The following is an 18,704-nucleotide window of genomic DNA, read 5'->3' on the forward strand; positions in this document are numbered from 1 at the left end:
CAAGGGTCATCCGTTACGGATCCCGGAATTGGGTACTCCTCACCACGGATGCAAGTCTGCGAGGAATGGTGAAGGTGGATGGACCAGGTAAGTCACTTACAAATAAATATATTGGAGCTTCGAGCAGTGCACAAAGCACTCAGTTTGGCGCAGGACCTTCTCCAGGGCAGGCCTGTCCAGGTTCAGTCAGATAATGCGACAGCAGTGACCTTCAAAAATCATCAAGGAGGCACACGAAGTCCGGAAGCCATGAGGGAGGTGGCAAATATTCTGCTGTGGGCAGAGGGCCATCTTCCAGCAATCTCAGCAATATTCATCCCAGGTGTTCTCAACTGGGAGGCGGACTTCCTAAGTCGCCAGGACATACACGCCGGAGAATTGGCTCTTCATCTGGAGGTGTTTCAACTCCTGCTGAACAGGTGGGGATTACCGCCCGTAGATCTCATGGCATCACCTCACAACGACAAGGTCCACAGGTACGGATCCAGAACAAGGGACCCCTCAGCTGCCTATGTGGACGCTCTGGTGGTGAGATGGAACTTCAGCTTGGCATACCGGTTTCCTCCAATCTCTCCTCTTAAGAGGAGTCAGGAAGTTCAAGCAGGATGGAGGCATGGTGATATTAATAAGGCATGGTGATATTAATAGCCCCTGCCTAGCCCAGGAGGTATTTGTTCTCCAATCTGACATGTCTATCTGTAGACAGTCCACTTCCACTGCCTCTAAGACAGGATTTGCTAATGCAGGGTCCCTGTCTTTACCAGGATTTGCCTCGGCTGGCTTTGACGGCATGGCTCTTGAGTCGTCCTTATGCTATTCTCAGTCTTCTGTCTATGCTTGTGTGTTTGTGTCATTGTGCATGCTTGTATCCTATGTTTATGGCATGGGAGAGGTTAGGGCACAGGTGGTTAGGGGAGCCCTGCATTTTTCATTTGTACTGGGGCCCACAATTTCTGATGGCAGCACTGCCCGTAAGCAATGAGATGTTTTGTCTAAGGATTGGGGGTTATTTGTGTCGCACGCTGGTCTGTAACTTACCGAATCCGGCAGTATCTGGTGCCCTGTTTGGTTCCTCAAGTCTGTGCTTCACAGTGCTCGGCCCATCTGTATGCCATGCCGGCTCCAATGTATCCCACACGAAGTCTGTCTCCTGCGCGCAACCATCTTGCCAATGATGTCAGGCCACTGGGAATCAATCCACTTCTACAGCTCCAGGGAGTCTATTTACTAAGCCGTGAATGGAGATAAAGTACCAGCCAATGCACTTTTAACTGCCATGTCTCAGGCTGTGTTTGAAAAATGACAGTTAGGAGCTGGTTGGCTGGTACCTTTTCTCAGTTGACTTTATATCTCCATCCAAGGCTTAGTAAATAGACCTCAAAATCTCCAGACATGGCTGAAACAAACAAACAACGCTGTTAGTGCCCTATATTTAAACCACATAAGGCTGGCCACACATTGCCGGATCTTCTACTTTCCCAAGTGGAAAGTGACTGGCTCCAGGTTCCTGCACCTTGTCTGTAGTTCCTTATCGCTGCTTTTGGAGCACCCCAGCTGTGCCTCTTACCTTACTGACCTGCAGAATGCCAGCAGAGTCCCACATTGCTGCTCCTGCAGCACTCTTGCAGTGTTCCACCTCACTGCTCCTACAGCAGTGCCTCCATACCTCGCTGCTCCTGCAGCACTCGGTTCTCCATCTTGCAGACCCTGCAGCATCCCAACAGTGCTCCACCTCATGTGCTCCTGCAACTCCCTAGTAGAGTTTCTCATCTCACTGCTTCAGTAGTGCCTCTTACCTCTTTGCTCCCGCAGCTAACTGTGCAAGTGCCTCAAACCTTTGCAATACTACCACAGTAATATATTTCCTGTGTGAGGTATCTCTCGGTTCTCAGTCTCATCAAGTATCCCTGTACAGTACTTACGTGCTACCCAGAGGGCCACGACCTGCGGAATATCTGCAGAGAAATCCTTCCCACCTTGCGGCGGTTCTTGGTGAAAACCGGGGAGTTCTTTTTACTGCGCCTCTTGGTGGTAGTCTCACCCACTGGAGACTAATCAAAATCATTTAAATCATTGTGTCACAATAATTTGTTTACAGATATAAAGCTTATAGCATTTCTTTATGTTGGATATCTACCTCAAGTCATCATGACTTTATTCTGAAAAATTAATGATTTTTAAAACCGTGCGTGTTTTATATTACTAAAACAATGGTAAAGATTTCATGAAGCAACATAATATATACAACTACAAAATAAACACATTATGATTAATAGTTTGGGACCCTTCCAAAGCCACTTAGCCCTCTGGGCCTGATTCAGACCCGGTCGCAAGCGCTGAGCGCTCGCAACCGTGTCGATGGTGGCCCAGAGCGCAAGCTCACGACGGAGCCGGCTCCTTTCTGCGTATGCGCGAGACCTGGAAAGCGATGGTCAATCCGTCGCTCCGGGGTCTCGCGCCAATGGGGGCGTGCTGTCGATGTTGAGTGACAGCACGCCCCCTTTGGTGAGCGGGCCGGGGGGGTGGCTGCCCAGACGGAGGCGTTCCCGAGAGTGATGTCAATACTTTTAGTTTTTTTTTTATTAAATTTGCAAAAATCTCAAAAAAACTTTTTACACGTTGTGATTATGGGGTATTATGTGTAGAATTTTGAGGTCAAAAATGAATTTATTCCATTTTGGAACAAGGCTGTAACATCACAAAATGTGGAAAAAGTGAAGCGCTGTGAATACTTTGCAGATGCACTGTACATGCATGTTGTTTCAAAGTTTTTCTATACTGTTGTTTTTGGACAAAGTAACAGCACAGTGTAGTATAGCACTGTTCATGAGAACTGAGAGGTTCATAAGCTTATAAAATAGTGGCTGCTCAGATCAGCCTAATGGTATTTAACATGCATGAAAGGGAGGGGTTTAATCTAAACAAGAAAAAAAGGAAACTGTTTCCCCAGAACAAAAGACCAGCAATAATATTTGAATACTAATGATAATAGAGATCTTTGTTACATATATTTACAAAGCTATGTTTAAGCACCTGGCTGCTTCAAGGTGTCTCTGTACTGGTGTCCTTAATGTTACATAGTAATAGCACCCACTTTGAGTCATATTGCATTCTGTTGTGCCACATGGTAATAGCACAAACATTAATATAATGAAGTTGAGAACCAACTCACCTGGAGGTACCCCAAGATCTTCAACATGGCACTAAAGAAACCAGTACTCCCTCCGTCTCAAAACAGAAATATAAAATAGTGGCTGCTCAGATCAACCAATTGTCTTTCACAAAATTTTCCTTTCTACTTCAGGGTCCATAGGGGGTCCACAGGGTTGACCTTGGGGTATAGCTGGATCTGGATCCACGGGCACCACGCAGTTAAAGCTTTCACTGCTCCCAGGATGCTCTTGGGTCCATCCTCCTCTATACCCCAAGCCACAGGCACCTCAGTTTGAGTTGGCGCCCGGCCGGAGTGGGATCACCCTGCGCAGGGAGGCTGCAGGAGCAGCCCCCAAAGCTTTTTAATTTAAAGAAAAAAAAACAAAAAATCCTGTTAGTTTTTATTTTTAACAGGGGCTCTTCAGTGTGGCAGCGAAGGGCTGTCTGTACAGACGCCTACGCTGCCGCTCTTACTCACTGCTGGCGCCGCGACGCCAGTATCGCACTGGGGATCGCGGCGGGAGGCCTGAGTCCGTACGAGCCGGACTCTGGGGACCTCCCTGGACTGATGCCAGGGAGAAGGTAAGCCGCTAGTCACCGATTAATGGCGGCTCGCGGGTCTTACTATAAAGGCAGTCCTTTGCCCCCAGTTCTAGGGGACAGACCGGGAGCTGCTAGCGGTGGCGGCGGACTCCCCCCTCCATCGGAGGAATACCCCGTGAGACCACTAGACCACCACGGATTTCACATGGCCGGCAGCCCTGGGGTTCATAGCTAGCCAGGGGAGGAAGCCTTCCCTGTTTAGCGGCTCCTCCCCTCAGCTCAGCGCGCCTTTCAGATCGTAGTCTGGCGTCGCTGAGCTGCAGTTACTCGGCCACTCCTCCTCTGGGGGCCATTTTCTCTGTGGCAGCGCAGATCTCTCAGGGAGCACACGGACCGGTCCCCCTGTGTACCTCTCCCCTGATCAAGGACAGTGTACACAGCGCTATAGCCCTCACAGATACTGAATCTGGGCGGTTGATTGTAGTGGAAAGGTGCAGTGAGTATATCTTCTCTGCATGGTATGTGACTTTTGCTAGTGCTGCCTGTCTGTGCTTATTTCTACTTACTGTCAGCTTATACCTATCCCTTTACTTCTCCTACAAGCCCTACAGGTGTGTGGGGGAGGGACGTTTCTACAGACCTCGCCTATATAAATCACGTATTTGTGAGGTCCATCACATACAGTTGTGTGCTACACAGTACCATATTGTGGGCTGTTGTTCAGCACAGTGGTGAGTGCGCTTGATTCTGCTCTATTGCCAGACATATATATTTATTTATATAATATATTTTGTCATGTCGGAAGAGGAGATTGAGCACTCTGTGGCTCCGGATTTGGTCTCCTGTGGACGCTGTTCTGCAGGAGTGGATAGGGAGGATTTGTCACAGGATGGCCTGTGTAGATGGTGCCAGGTGGTTCCTGGCCCATCAAAACCTCCTATGACACAGGAACCACCATGGGCGATGTTTTCTCAGGTGCTGGTGTCTATTGCGGACCGTCTGTCGGTCCCGACTGCTGTCCCTACTAGGGCGTTGCCCCAGCCAGCCATCCCCCATTCCCCGGGTGTCCCGCAATTATTGCGGAGCCCCACTGGGTCTCAGTCTGTTGGTCCTTATGCGGGGTTACCTATGTATATACAGGCTTCCCTGTGACGCAGCAGTCTGTGGTGCCCTTCCAGGCCCCTGTGGTGGCTCCTCCACCCTGGGTGGGTGTGCGCTCCAACTCAGTACAAAATTTGGCATCCGCGTCTTCGGCTTTTCAGTCAATGTTGCAGAGTGACATGCCTTCAAGGGCGTCAAAACGCACACTAATGGTGCAGGCGGCGCATTTATCGGACGCCGAGGGGTCCTCCAGATGATGGGGAGGTTCATGAAGACACTGACTCAGACACATCGGTCCAGGAGGTAGATACCAAGTCGTCCATTAATGTGCGAGCACTGGTTAGGGTGGTGCGAGCCATTCTCCTAATAGAGGATGAGGCACCAGCTCCTAAGTCGAAGTATCATAGTTTTAAAAAGACTAAGGTGGCTTCTGCGGTGTTTCCCCTGTCTGATCAGTTGACAGATCATATGGCGGTGACTTGGCAGGCGCCCAGTAATAGATTCCTGCCACAGAAGCGGTTGGCTTCTAATTATCCTTTTCCTGAGGCACATTGTAAAAAATGGGAAACTCCACCGGCGGTGGATTCCCATGTCACACGTTTAATAAGGAGCGCTACTTTGCCATTACCGTCTATATCCTCGCTGAAGGATCCCACGGACAGAAAAGTTGAGACTTGCTTAAAGTCCATTTACTCCCTCTCAGGGGCAGTGGCCCGACCGTCCATGGCCATCTCCTGGGTGGCCAAGGCCATTGAGGGTTGGGCCAACACATTAGAGGATCCCTTTCCGGATGGCTACCGATGTCCAGATGGCATTGTTAGGACAGATGAGAGACGCTGCTTCCTACATTGGAGAAGCCTCTTTGGATGCTAGTCTGCTGACCTCTCGAGTATCGGCGGCAGCAGTGTCTGCTCGCCAATCCTTATGGCTGAGGTCCTGGAGAGCGGACGCTGATTCAAAGAAAGGTCTGGCGGTCTTGCCTTTCAATGGAGAATTGCTATTTGGTCCGGACTTGGACAAAATAGTGGATACCCTGGCTAAATCCAAGTCGGCTTTCCTTCCTTCAGCAGCAACGCCTGCCAAGGTCCGGAGCTCGGCCTTTCGTTCCTTTCGGGTTCAGGGTAAGGCAAAAGGTCAGTCCTTCCCGAGACACTCAGCGGTGAGACCGCCTCTAAACCCAAGAAGCATGCCTGGAGTGCTCGGCGCCCTTCTTCCAAGCAGGAGGATAAACCTGCTGCTTGATGGGACGGGCCTCCCTCTGGAAGACCTCAGAGTGGGAGGCTGACTTCTCCAAGTCACCCAGTGTTGGCACAATACCACCACGGATGCCTGGGTTCGAGAAGTAGTCTCTCAGGGGTACGCCCTGTCTTTTCAGTTCAGGCCGCCCCACCAGTTTTTTTTTCGCACGAGTCCTTCTTCCGTGGACGAGACCAAAGCTTCCCAGATTCAGGTGGCTATACAATCCTTGCTACAAGCAGGGGTCATTGTTCCCGTTCCACAGTCTCAACGCGGGACAGGGTACTATTCTACTCTTTCTGGTACAGAAGCCCAATGGTTCTCATCGCCCTATCCTGAATTTGAAATCTCTGAACAAATACCTCAGAGTTCCCAAGTTCAGGATGGAAACGTTACGTTCCATCATTCTCGCGATGGAACCCGGGGATTACATGGTCTCCCTGGATATCCAGGACGCCTATCTCCATGTGCCCATAGCACCTGCACACCAGCGGTATCTGAGGTTTGCTATCCTGCAACATCACTACCAGTTTCGGGCATTGCCTTTTGGCCTTTCCATGGCTCCAAGGGTGTCCACCAAGGTGATGGCAATTATGGCCGCCCACCTTCGGGGCCAGGGTATATGGCTGCTGCCGTATCTGGACGATCTTCTGCTGGCGAGCTCCCCGGAGGTACTTCTTCGACATCTCCACCTGACCATTGCTTGTCTTCAGGCACACGGGTGGTTGATAAATTGGAACAAGTCATCTCTGATCCCATCACAACGGATGGTCCATTTGGGAGCCCTTCTGGATTCTCGTCAACAAAGGATTTTCCTGACTCCAGAAAAGGTGTCCTCCCTACAACTGAGGATACACAGTTGCCTGAGCAGTTGCAGGGTGTCGGTCCATTTGGCAATGAGTCCTGGGGTCCATGGTGTCGGCATTCGACATGGTGGAATTTGCCCAGTTCCATTCCAGGCCCCTGCAGGGGCAGATTCTGTCCGAATGGAATGGGTTACCTCACCGGATCCGATCCCAGACGCTGGTCTTGTCCCCGGAAGTGTGCCGGTCTCTAGCTTGGTGGCTTCAGCCAGCTCATCTCATTGAGAGTCGCCCCTTTTGGATCCCGGACTGGGTTCTGCTCACAACAGATGCCAGTCTCCCGGGGTTGGGGGGCAGTGACCGGCTCGTTGTCTCTTCAGGGCCGTTGGTCTGCGGAGGTAGCACTTCTTCACATAAACGTTCTGGAGCTGCGGGCCGTGTACAGGGCTCTGCTGTCGTCAGGCACCGCTCTTCACGGAAGGGCGGTACAGGTGCAATCCGACAACGCCACCACGGTGGCGTACATCAATCACCAGGGAGGAACTCGCAGTCGAGCGGTGATGTTGGAGGTGTCTCGCATCCTGGCTTGGGTGGAGAGCCACCTTACTGCAATCTCGGCAGGCTTCATCCCGGGAGTCCTCAACTGGGAGGCGGACTTCTTCAGCCGTCACGACGTGCACCCAGGGGAATGGTCGCTTCACCCGGAGGTGTTTCAACTTCTCGTGGACAAATGGGGACTGCCGGAGTTGGACCTGATGGCTTCCCGTCACAACTACAAGTTGCCCGTTTACGGCTCAAGGACAAGGGACGCAGGCGCAAGTCTGGTGGATGCGCTGTCGGTGAAATGGACATTTCACCTAACGTACCTGTTTCCTCCGATCTCCCTGCTGCCTCGGGTGCTAAGAAAAATCAAACAGGATGGCGGCACGTTTCTGCTGGTGGCTCCAGCATGGCCCAGACATCCTTGGTACTCCGATCTCAAGAGCTTGTCCATCGACGTTCCGTACCTTCTACCTCAGCGTCGGGACCTGCTGTCTCAGGGGGCCTGCCTTTACCCGGATCTGGGTCGACTGTCTCTGACGGCGTGGCTCTTGAGACAGCCTTCTTAAGGTCCCGGGGGTTTTCAAGCTCTGTCATCAGTACCATGCTGAGGGCGCGTAAACCTGCCTCAGCTCGGATTTACCACAGGGTGTGGCACACTTACTTTCAGTGGTGTGAGTCCAGAAACTTTGATCCTCAGGTGTTCAGGGTTTCTCGGATTTTGGCATTTCTTCAGTCAGGTCTTGACCTAGGCTTACGTCTGGCCTCCCTGAAGGTTCATGTGTCAGCTCTGTCAATGTAGGATCGCTGCACTGCCTGATGTTCACACTTTTTTCCAAGGTGTTCTTCGAATCCAGCCTCCCTTTGTGGCTCCGTGGGACTTGGTGGTGGTTCTTCGGGTCCTGCAGGGACCTCCTTTTGAGCCTCTTGAGTCGTTTGACCTCGAGTGGTTAACACTTAAGACTGTGTTTTTCTCCTGGCAATTGCTTCAGCCAGGAGGGTATCTGAGTTGGGGGTGCTTTCCTGTAGTCCCCTCTTCTTAATTTTTCACCAGGACAGAGCGGTGCTTCGCACTCGTCCTGAGTTTTTGCCTAAAGTAGTCTAAGTTCCACATCAATCGGGAACTTATGGTGGCTGCTTTTCAGTCACCTCATCTTACAGCTGGTGAGGCTTCATTGGACGTTGTCCGTGCTCTGAGTTTATGTGGATCGGACTGCTTCTGTATGAAAGTCCGATTCTTTGTTTGTCCTCTTCGGTTTTAATAAGAGGGCTTGGCCTGCCAACAAACAAACTGTTGTCCGTTAACTTTGTTTTGTTATTCGTGAGGCTTATGTACAGGAAGGTTTACATGTTGCAGCCTCTGTTAAGGCTCATTCCACTCGGTCTGTGGGTCCTTCTTGGGCTGCTAGACGTGGTGCCTCCGCGGTTCAGCTGTGCAAGGCAGTCACTTGGTCTTCCATTCAGACGTTTTTGAAGTTTTATGCGTTTGACACCTTTGCCTCTCAGGATGCATCCTTTGGGCGCAGGATTCTCTTTTCTGCACAGGAGCATCCCCGCCCTTAGTTGAACTGCTTTGGGACATCCCCAAGGTCAACCCTGTGGACCCCCTATGGACCCTGAAGTAGAAAACAAGAGATATGGTAAGAACTTACCTTTATCTCTGTTTCTACGAAGTCCATAGGGTCCACAGGGCGCCCGCCCTGACGCACCTGGCACCAGTTTTCCGTCTCCCATTTCTGTGAGTATGGTTTTCTTGTGTGTTCCAGTCTTCAGTCTCTCTGTTTAGTATCCTCCTCTGGCCTGGGCTGCTTACCAACTGAGGTGCCTGTGGCTCGGGGGCGGGGTATAGTGGAGGATGGCCCAAGAGCATCCTGGGAGCAACTAATGCTTTAACTGCATGGTGCCCGTGGATCCAGATCCAGCTTATACCCCAAGGTCAACCGTGTGGACCATATGGACTTCGTAGAAACAGAGATAACAAAGGTAAGTTCTTACCATATCTCTTGTTTTTTTTTCTTGTTGGGGTCATAAGCTTGCAATTTAACTTACATAATTAGGGATGCTCCCGTCTGTGAATGGGTTATGATTTCAGTACCATATATAGGGTCTACAGCTTTAATATACAAATTTTAGGAATTTTATTGGATTCTGCTGATGTTCTTTAGCTAGCCTAAGCTAGGATAAGAATGGTGGCAGTTATTAAAGCAGCAATCCCGGATAGTTGTTTTTTTTTTCTTTAACTAGCAAGCTATTTATGCTTTAAACATGTATCGGAGGGTCATTTAGCTATCATCCTCCAAATCATTCTCTCCTCTTAAAATACCTATGTAGGTAAACACATATGGCTGCCAGGCATCAACACTGTAAGGGGTCAACCAGTTGGGTACGAGGTACTATTTTCTCTTCTAATACGCATAGCGAATTCATTTTGCAATCCAATTAGCAACTCGCACTGAACCAGAGAGACTGAATTCACGTTTTTCCAATCGCACCTCCCTGAGGGTGAGAGATGGAAAGGAAATTCTTTATTTTAAGGTTAAAATGTCTGGATACTGTGCTGAACTCCTTGGACACCACCCTAATGAATAATTAGACAATTGAAAGTTTCCAATTATCTTAATTAGTCCAATAATTACATGTCATTTATTGGGGTAAAAACAAAATTCTCAAATTACCGTATATACTTGAGTATAAGTCGACCCGAATATAAGCCGAGGTACCTAATTTTACCACAAAATACTGGGAAAACTTATTGACTCGAGTATAAGCCTAGGATGGGAAATGCAGTAGCTACTGGTAGTAATCCCCCCCCTGGTAGTGCCCCCACTAGTAATCCCCCCCTGGTAGTGCCCCCACTAGTAATCCCCCCCCCCCTGGTAGTGCCCCCAGTAGTAATATCCTCCCCTGGTAGTGCCCCCAGTAGTAATATCCCCCCTCCCCAGTAGAGAGAGACGTAATAAAAAAATTAAAAAAAAACACTTACGATACCTGAAACCCTGCTCCTGGTCCCGATGCTGCTACCGGCTCCTCCAGCCGCTTTGCATCATGGGAGAGACATCATGACGTCTCTCCCATTACCCACTGCTGGAGCTGGAAGATGGCTCCCGCAATGGGAGCAGCAGCAGCCGATGAGAGTCTGACAGACTCTCATCGGCTGCTAATTACAACAAACACACAGCTGCCGTTGCCGGCAGCTGTGTGTTTGGCACTGTGTAGTGCTGACCGAACTCCGTCCGAAGCGTTCTTGTATGGTTGTGAAAAGCCATTTCTCTTTGCCACTAATGTGTTACCACAGGCACTATTCAGTGGTTGTGAGTGCTGCATTTTTATAGCTGAAAAAAATTCATTATTCATTTGTTTCCATGTAAAAGGGACCTTTTTAGACAAATTAGCTGAGCAACCTCTTCCCCCTCCCCCTTTAGCCTATTGAAATTGATGAAGGCTTGGTAGTAGTGCATGTCTAATTTTGTGATTTACAGAGCGGGATTCAAATGTTTCACCCCTCTACGTGCCCAACAGGAGTTATTCAATTGTTGCTACTGTCAGTTGCGATCAGCTCGTACCCCTCGGGAGGTGCGAGCTGCAAGGGGCGAAAAGAGACCTGTTTGGGCGCCGAAACAGCACTTTTCGCGATCGCGTCCAGCATTTTGGTCGGGGGCTGCCGTCTGATGCGGCTAAACCAGACTTCTAGGGGCGCAATCAGCGTGAAAATGGGCATCAATTGAATAGTGCACCGCGATCTCCTGTCACTTTAGACGGGAGATCGGACGCACTAAAACAATTGAATACAGCCCATAGTGTTAAACAGCTAAACACACAGCAATCTGCCCAAAAGAAGAATATATACGCAAATTGGACACAGTATGTTCCAATCCACTCTAGGTCATCATTGAAATATAGAATTTTACAGTAGAAAAGAGCCTACAATAGTTGATCTAGTAGTGTTCACTCTAGGTCCGGCAGCAGGCAGGGCGCCGGACCTAGAGATAAGGCACTTCTGCGCGTGCTCGCCCGAAAAGGGGCGTTACCAAAGAAAAGGGGCATGTCTTTATGTCACGTCCCCTTTTCGTCACTCCTGGGGGCGTGCCCAGTACTTACGGACATGCCGGGCAGCCCCCAAGTGCTGCTGTCACTGTGAATAGATGCCGGGTACATGTGCCCGGCATCCATTCACCGGCGGTGACCGATGCGCCGCTGTTTGACCACCCACGGGACACTGCAACCCCGCGGGTGGAGACAGAACCCGCAGGTTGTCTCAGCGGGGCGCCACGCTGGAGGGCAGGGTGCTTTCTGCCCTTCAGAAATAGGGCAGGGCGTGGCGCCCTGCTGAAACAGCCTAGCGGGAACGCTACATCTAGCTTGCACTACTATGTGTGTTGTCAATAGAAAGTCAATAGTCTATGTATCACACCTACTAGGTCCTTTAGTGACAGATGTCCATTTACAGTAATTTTATGTAAAGGTGTGTCTACATCTTAAGGGGCATACACACGAGACGATTCGCTCCATGAGTGACATTATCTGGTGTGTCCCTGGCAGGGGTGTACTCAATGTCGTTATCGTTCAGTGTGTGTGCGCTCAATGTCGTTAACGACATTGAGCACGCACACTGAACGATATCATTCACGATCTTCTTCAGGGCCAAGCACCCTCCCTCATCCCCGAGTATGCAACAATCTGACAAGATCGTAAGATTGGCCTGCATGTACGGGCAATGAACAACAAAGACCAACGACCTGTGGGAGCGCGCGTCGTTGGTCGCTATCTTTCATCGTTTTTGCATACAAACTGGCCGATATAGTTAATTCGTCCAAAATATCGGCAAGTATTTGCGCACCTTTAGAATAGTAGTACAATAGTTTAGGCAATAATAGTAAGAACTATAGTGAAAATAAATTTGTTGATCTGAGTATTTATCCTAAAAGTTTGGTAGCACCTGTTGTAAGGACAATTTATGCAGGAATAAATGACTTGTATATGTAATAATAAATATTATTGAAATATTGCAATTTTAGTGATTTTATGTAGTTGTGTTTATATTAAACGTGTATGTGTGTATGTATGTATTTGTATGTGTGTGTGTGTATATATGTATGTATGTATGTATGTATGTATGTATGTATAATATTATTATCACAAAGCCCGAAGGTAATTTTATAAAATATTTAAGGCACAAAATTATTAAAAAATAAAGTTTGTGTACTTTGAACCATCAAAAAGCAAAGGCTTCCCTATCTCAGTCATGCTAAAAAAAATTCAGTATTTCGGAATATTCCGTATTTCAGAATATTTGGATATGGGAGACTCAACCTGTATACCAAAAATAATAGATTATACTCCTCAAATGAATATGTGCCTGCAATCACTATACGGGAATAAATGAGATAAAAAGTAGGATTTACCCTAGTTATTGCTGAATTCTTATCCTTATTTATACGGCCAATAAGTTAATTAGGCAGACCTATGAATCCTCTAATGCTCTCAAATTATTTTATTGTTAATAACATTTATCCTTGAAAAACGAACAGAGAAAAATCCTTAAATGAATAATTCGGTCAAGGTACCTTTTTATGAACTAAACATTTAAGTTGAAATCAACTAAAAATTTAGCAATTGCAAAGTTACAATTTTATTTATATGTATTAATAGTGTAAAGTATACATTATAGTTTTTTTCTAAGGAACAGTTCTTCTACTAGACAAGCCATATACAAAATGGCTAGGGAGAGGAAAGTACTCCGCATTCCTGTTTTATGTGACTTAAAATAATTCAAATGTTAAAATATTTAGGAAAGCAAGTGTTCATACCTTCACACTCCAGCTATGAAATCATTAAACAGAGACCATAACGTTTATATCGCCAGTTACCATCTGTACAAATATGATTCATTGGAGTTTCATTCATTACTTTTTAATGCCAGTGATTTATTCACTTTTGAATTATGTGTCATATTTTATTTTAAGCTGCTACATTGACAGACACACACTATTTCTTTAAATATTTGTTGTAAAACAGGTTGCTGTGCTTGGTTGTGAATTGGGAAGTGATTTATAGGCTAATGTGAGTGAGGAGATGTACCATACATCAAACCTGTCTCCCAGACCATTTTGTTACATGCACCTTGTGTGATCTGCACATGCTGATAGCTAATCTCACTTTGTTTTCTGGATCCTTTCATTTAAAAGCTCTTAACATAACCTTGTACTGTTGTCCGTAAATATATTTTTCTTTTGGGCTTTGTCTGTTTTTCTTTCATAAAAAGATCATGTAAATAAATTCCTTGCTAGATAATGTTTAGACTTTTTCAGCTAAAATAAGAACATGAATTTTAATGAAACAATCGTATTTTATTATTCACATTTTGCTGAATGCTTTGTACAGACAAAGGACAATTAAATTTTTATAGAATTTGAAATTTTAACACACACACACAAAAATTAAACACTTCTACAGTCATTTTCAGGTACTCTGTACAGTTTTCAAACTTGAAAATCTCTAATTTTTAAACAGTTTCTTAAATCACATTCTTTTAGATTAGATTTGTACCGCAACCATAGCAATTATTGTATAGGCTCATTAAATATGATCACATTGCACAGAACATAATGAGTGTGAGCAGGATCTTTAGACAAACATGAAAGTGTAATATCTCATTGCAAGCATCAAAATATTAACTGTTTCCTTAGGGGAGGCTTTAATGGAACTAGTTAAACATTAATTTGTCTTTTTTATTTACACCTTTGTGTTTGAAATTAAGCATATGATCCCCTGATGTTGTGCTGTTTGTGTCCTGTCTGTAATGTTACTGAGTGAGCTATATTAGATACATTCATCCTCCTCCTTATATTTGCTTGAATTATTCTTATTCAGATACAGGTTGAGTCTCCCATATCCAAATATTCCGAAATACGGAATAATTTTGGCATGACTGAGATAATGAAACCTTTTATTTTTGATGGTTCAATGTACACAAACTTTGTCTAAGGCACAAATTATTAAAAATATTGTATAAAGTTACCTGCAGGCTGTGTGTATAAGGTGTATATAACACATAAATGCATTCTGTGTGTATATTGGGGCCCCATTGCCAAGATATTTCATTATGATATGCAAATATTCCAAAATACAGAATATTCCGTTATCCAAAATACCCCTGGTCCCAAGCATTTTGGATATGGGAGACTCAACCTGCATTGAAGTAATTTTGAAAATGTTGTCGCCATTGTATTAAATTTACAACTGTTAGCATCATATGGGAATAAATATAAATAGAGGTTTTGCAAATATACCACTTTAATTGAGGATAGACTTCTTTGTAATGCCATTTATTACCCCTTTCAGACAGAGAAAAGGTCCCGGGGAATTTGTCTGGGCAAGCCGAGTCAACCTGGGTCTTTTTTCTGTATGAAAGGGTCAATCTTACCGGGGTCTTTGACCCTGGTCACTATCTGGGTCAGTCTTGCCAGGTCTTCGACCCTGGTCTCTATCAGGGTTATTCCTGGGTCTGACCCGGGTTGCCAGCAGTCTGAAAGGGTGTATTCAACCCGGGTTACAGGAAAAGTATATCATTGGGGATTCAGGAGCGCTGACACCCATTTTCATGACTTCTCTTTGAGAGTCTGTAACAAAACGTCCACTTCTAATGACTCACGCATTTGGCAGGACTGACGTGGGTTCTGTGTGAAAGAGGTCGACCCGGGAATTACCCAGCTGCAGTGTGAAAGGGCAATAGGAGCTGTGACCTGGGCCCAACCCCTGTTCAAAAACCTGGGAAAAACCAGGGTCCAAGCCCCAGCTTTGTCTGAAATTGCTATTACATGGGAGTCAGATGGTTTATAGGGCTGCCCAGTAAAATCAGCTTCCGTCATTTTATAGACTCTGCTAGACAAATGGTAGCTACAAGCTGATTGGTTACTATGGTCAACTTCTCCAATCAGCTTGTAGCTACCATTTGTCTAGCAGAGTCTATAAAATGACGGAAGCTGATTTTTTGCTATGGGCAACTTTTCCACTTTCTCTCTCTCCAAGGCTTAATACATCACCCCCTTACAGAGGCTAAAGTAAGTCTATAGCAGTGTTGGCTAACCTTGACACTCCAGCTGTTGTGGAACTATATATCCCAGCATGCCCTGCCACAGTTTTAGCATGCCCTAATAGCAAAACTGTAGCAGTGCATGCTGGGTTATGTAGTTCCATAACAGCTGGAGTGTCGAGGTTAGCCAACACTGGTCTATAGCATACACATGGTGTCCTGAAGGTGCATTGAGAATGCTGAAGACGTTCTGTGCCATGCTCTAAAACCTGGTGATTGGGACATTGACTGACTCAAAGGGTTACCATGTAAATGTAATTTGCCAAAGGTATAATTCCCATATGGAAAGGCTTATTTACATGTCATTTAGTAGTGTAGCTTTGAGGTCCTTTCACTGTTTTATTATAGACTTTAGAACTGCCCTAATGTATGGAGAAAATGTGTCTAGAATGAAATCTAGGGTTAATTCAACTGGCCACTTCATTGCGTGAAACAAACCTGCTCCGCAAACGTGATTCGTGGCTAAGAGTGGTAATTCCATGTTGTAATTTAAATTGCATCTATTTTGCAGTATTTTCTCTTTGACAACATTAGAATTCTCTTTTTTATGGAAATGTCTTTTACAGGTTTATTCACTGTACAGATGATTCTCCTGATCCCAGTGTAAAATATGAGGTAAATAACACCTTTCTTATTCTTATAGTACTACTGTAGTTAAAGCAATGTTTTTTTCCTCTCACTGGCTATAAAATTGTTGATCTACAAAACAGTTCCGTTATCGACTAAATAGGTTTTTCATCTTTACATTTCCTGTGAGAGATGCATGTTGTAAATCAAAGTGAAATGGAAACCGCAACAAAATGGTAGGGCTATTTAATGCACCTAAGTAATAAGCAGAAATGTATTTATAAGTGAGAATTTATTAAAACAAGTAGAATAGATTGAAATAAATTAAACCTGAATGTAATGATATGCTTCCGCTTCTGTTGTTCATTGACATATTAATATATTAAGCAGCCCTATGAAAACACATTATAAAATGTAAGGTGTAGATTAGCATTAGGCACAATGTAAAAGTCCCTCTGGATTTTAGCTTACTTCAAACACAATGTTAAAGTCCTGGTATAATGATAGTCTCACCTGTAAGTCTTTAGGTGGCTGATATAACATCTGTGTCCGCTGAGGAATTATATCAGGCTGAAGATATTCACTGTTGGCAAAAGGAGTGATTTTAACTTTAACATGGTTCATAAAACTAATCTATACCTTCCTTCATCTTATCATGTTTTGTCTTTTTCATAGGGCTGTTTAATACATTAATCTGTAAATGTGTGAATATCATATGAACTATATAATATATAGCTGCACTTATGTTTAATCCATTGTAGTACATTTTAATTGATTTAATAAATGCTCACTTATAATTCCTGTTTAGCATTTAATTTTCCATTTCTCTACAGCAGGGCTTGACAAATTTTTCTAAAACATAGGAGCTAGGATGAAAGTGTAGGAGCCAGACCCTTCCCCCGGGGCAGCATTACTGAGCACCTATGCCCCGGGCAACCGACTCCCATGGCCACACCACTAACGGGGTACCCCAGGTAAACCACCCTCCTACAGCCACATTACTGAGCAACTAACCCCCTCTCCAGGCAACCAACCCCCAGAAAGACCACCCCTCCACAGCCAAAAAACCCGGGCAAGCACAGCCACCGCCGGCAGTGGCCGAACTAGAGAGTGGTGGACCCAAATGCAAGAATATGCTTTGGGCACCCCTCTGCAGTGCCCCCAGTAGTAGTCCCCCCTCTGCAGTGCCCCCAGTAGTAGTACCCCCCCCTCTGCAGTGCCCCCAGTAGTAGTCCCCCCCCCCTCTGCAGTGCCCCCAGTAGTAGTCCCCCCCCCCTCTGCAGTGCCCCCAGTAGTAGTCCCCCCCCTCTGCAGTGCCCCCAGTAGTAGTCCCCCCCCCTCTGCAGTGCCCCCAGTAGTAGTCCCCCCCCCTCTGCAGTGACCCCAGTAGTAGTCTCCCCTCTGCAGTGCTCCCAGTAGTAGTCCCCCCGTAGTAGTCCCCCCTCTGCAGTGCCCCCAGTAGTAGTCCCCCCCCCCCCCCCTCTGCAGTGCCCCCAGTAGTAGTCCCCACCATGCATTGCCCTTAGTAGCGTCCCCCTATGCAGTACCCTAGTAACACCCCCCTCTTATACATTGCCCCAATAGTGGTCCCCCCATACAGTGTCACCGGTAGCGGCCACCCCCACCTAATGCAGTGCCCCCACAGTAGACGCCACCCAAATATGCAGTGCCCCCACAGTGTCCCCAGTAGCGACCACCCCCTGTATGCAGTGCCCCTTAAAAAAAAAAAAAAAAAAAATGCAACTTACCTGATCCACGCTCCTGCCGACGACCGTCGCTGTCCGTTCCTCCAGGCCTGCACTGCACTATGCTGTGGGGTGAGCCGGAAGGCGGAGCTCATGAGTGAGCTCCAGCCGGCTCACTCCGTGGACAACGCAGCAGCCAATGAGAGTCTGTCTGACTCTCATCGACTGCTATAACAAACATACAGCCGGCGGCGGCTATATGTTTGTTACTCTGTAGTGTGGACCGCGCTCGCGGTCTGTACTACAGGGCCCGGGAGTTGGTGAAAATATGGTCACAAGGCAACCAAATCTGGTCACCATGGCGACCTGGCCCCCGGGTTTTGTCAAGCCCTGCTCTACAGGGATACTGATTCTATTGTATTACTGGGATTGAGTATGGGATACCGGCGTTCGGGATTCCGGCGGTCAGAATCCCGACACCGGCATCCCGACTAGGTTACCATCCCTAAAGTAAGTATACCTAGCCTAACCCTCCCCCTTAGTGCCTAACCCTCCCCTCAACCCCGCTACTTTCCTCCGGGATCCCGGCGGTCTGGATGCCGTCGTCTGCATTCTGACTGCCGGATTCCCCGCGGTTGGAATGTTGAACGTATCCTGTTTTACTAGGCAGCAGCTTTTTTGCTTGTATCGCTCATGCCATGCATCTCAGTTACTATTTCCTTATTAATCACAGTGAAGCCACTGGCCTCACTCATATACATATTCATTTAGTATGAAGTTTGCTAACTTCAGAAAAGCCTTCCTCCGCACACACACTACGAGGTATCACAGATGCATGTACTAAAATATTCTAAGAAATATTGCTTGTGGATTTTGTAAAACATTGTTAGTGACCTATACGTACAACATCTTTTATTAGTGCCCTAACCCCATTTACTGTCTAGTTAGGGTCCCCCACAACTCTAATGATGTTGGGAACGGGAT

At 46.7% G+C, this 18,704-nt stretch overlaps 1 protein-coding gene across 1 annotated transcript in view; it reads left to right on the top strand.

The window, feature by feature from the left end:
- Positions 1-18,704, top strand: part of CDC123 (cell division cycle 123) — a 120,673-nt gene that overhangs the window by 42,901 nt on the left and 59,068 nt on the right. The window contains exon 7 of the mRNA XM_088468767.1: positions 16,035-16,083. Coding sequence (XP_088324893.1) covers positions 16,035-16,083 — 49 coding nt within the window. The remainder of the gene's footprint in view (positions 1-16,034; positions 16,084-18,704) is intronic.

The sequence above is a fragment of the Taudactylus pleione genome, unplaced genomic scaffold, assembly GCF_031769625.1.
Source record: "Taudactylus pleione unplaced genomic scaffold, aTauple2 ptg000086l, whole genome shotgun sequence".
Lineage (NCBI taxonomy): Eukaryota > Metazoa > Chordata > Amphibia > Anura > Myobatrachidae > Taudactylus > Taudactylus pleione.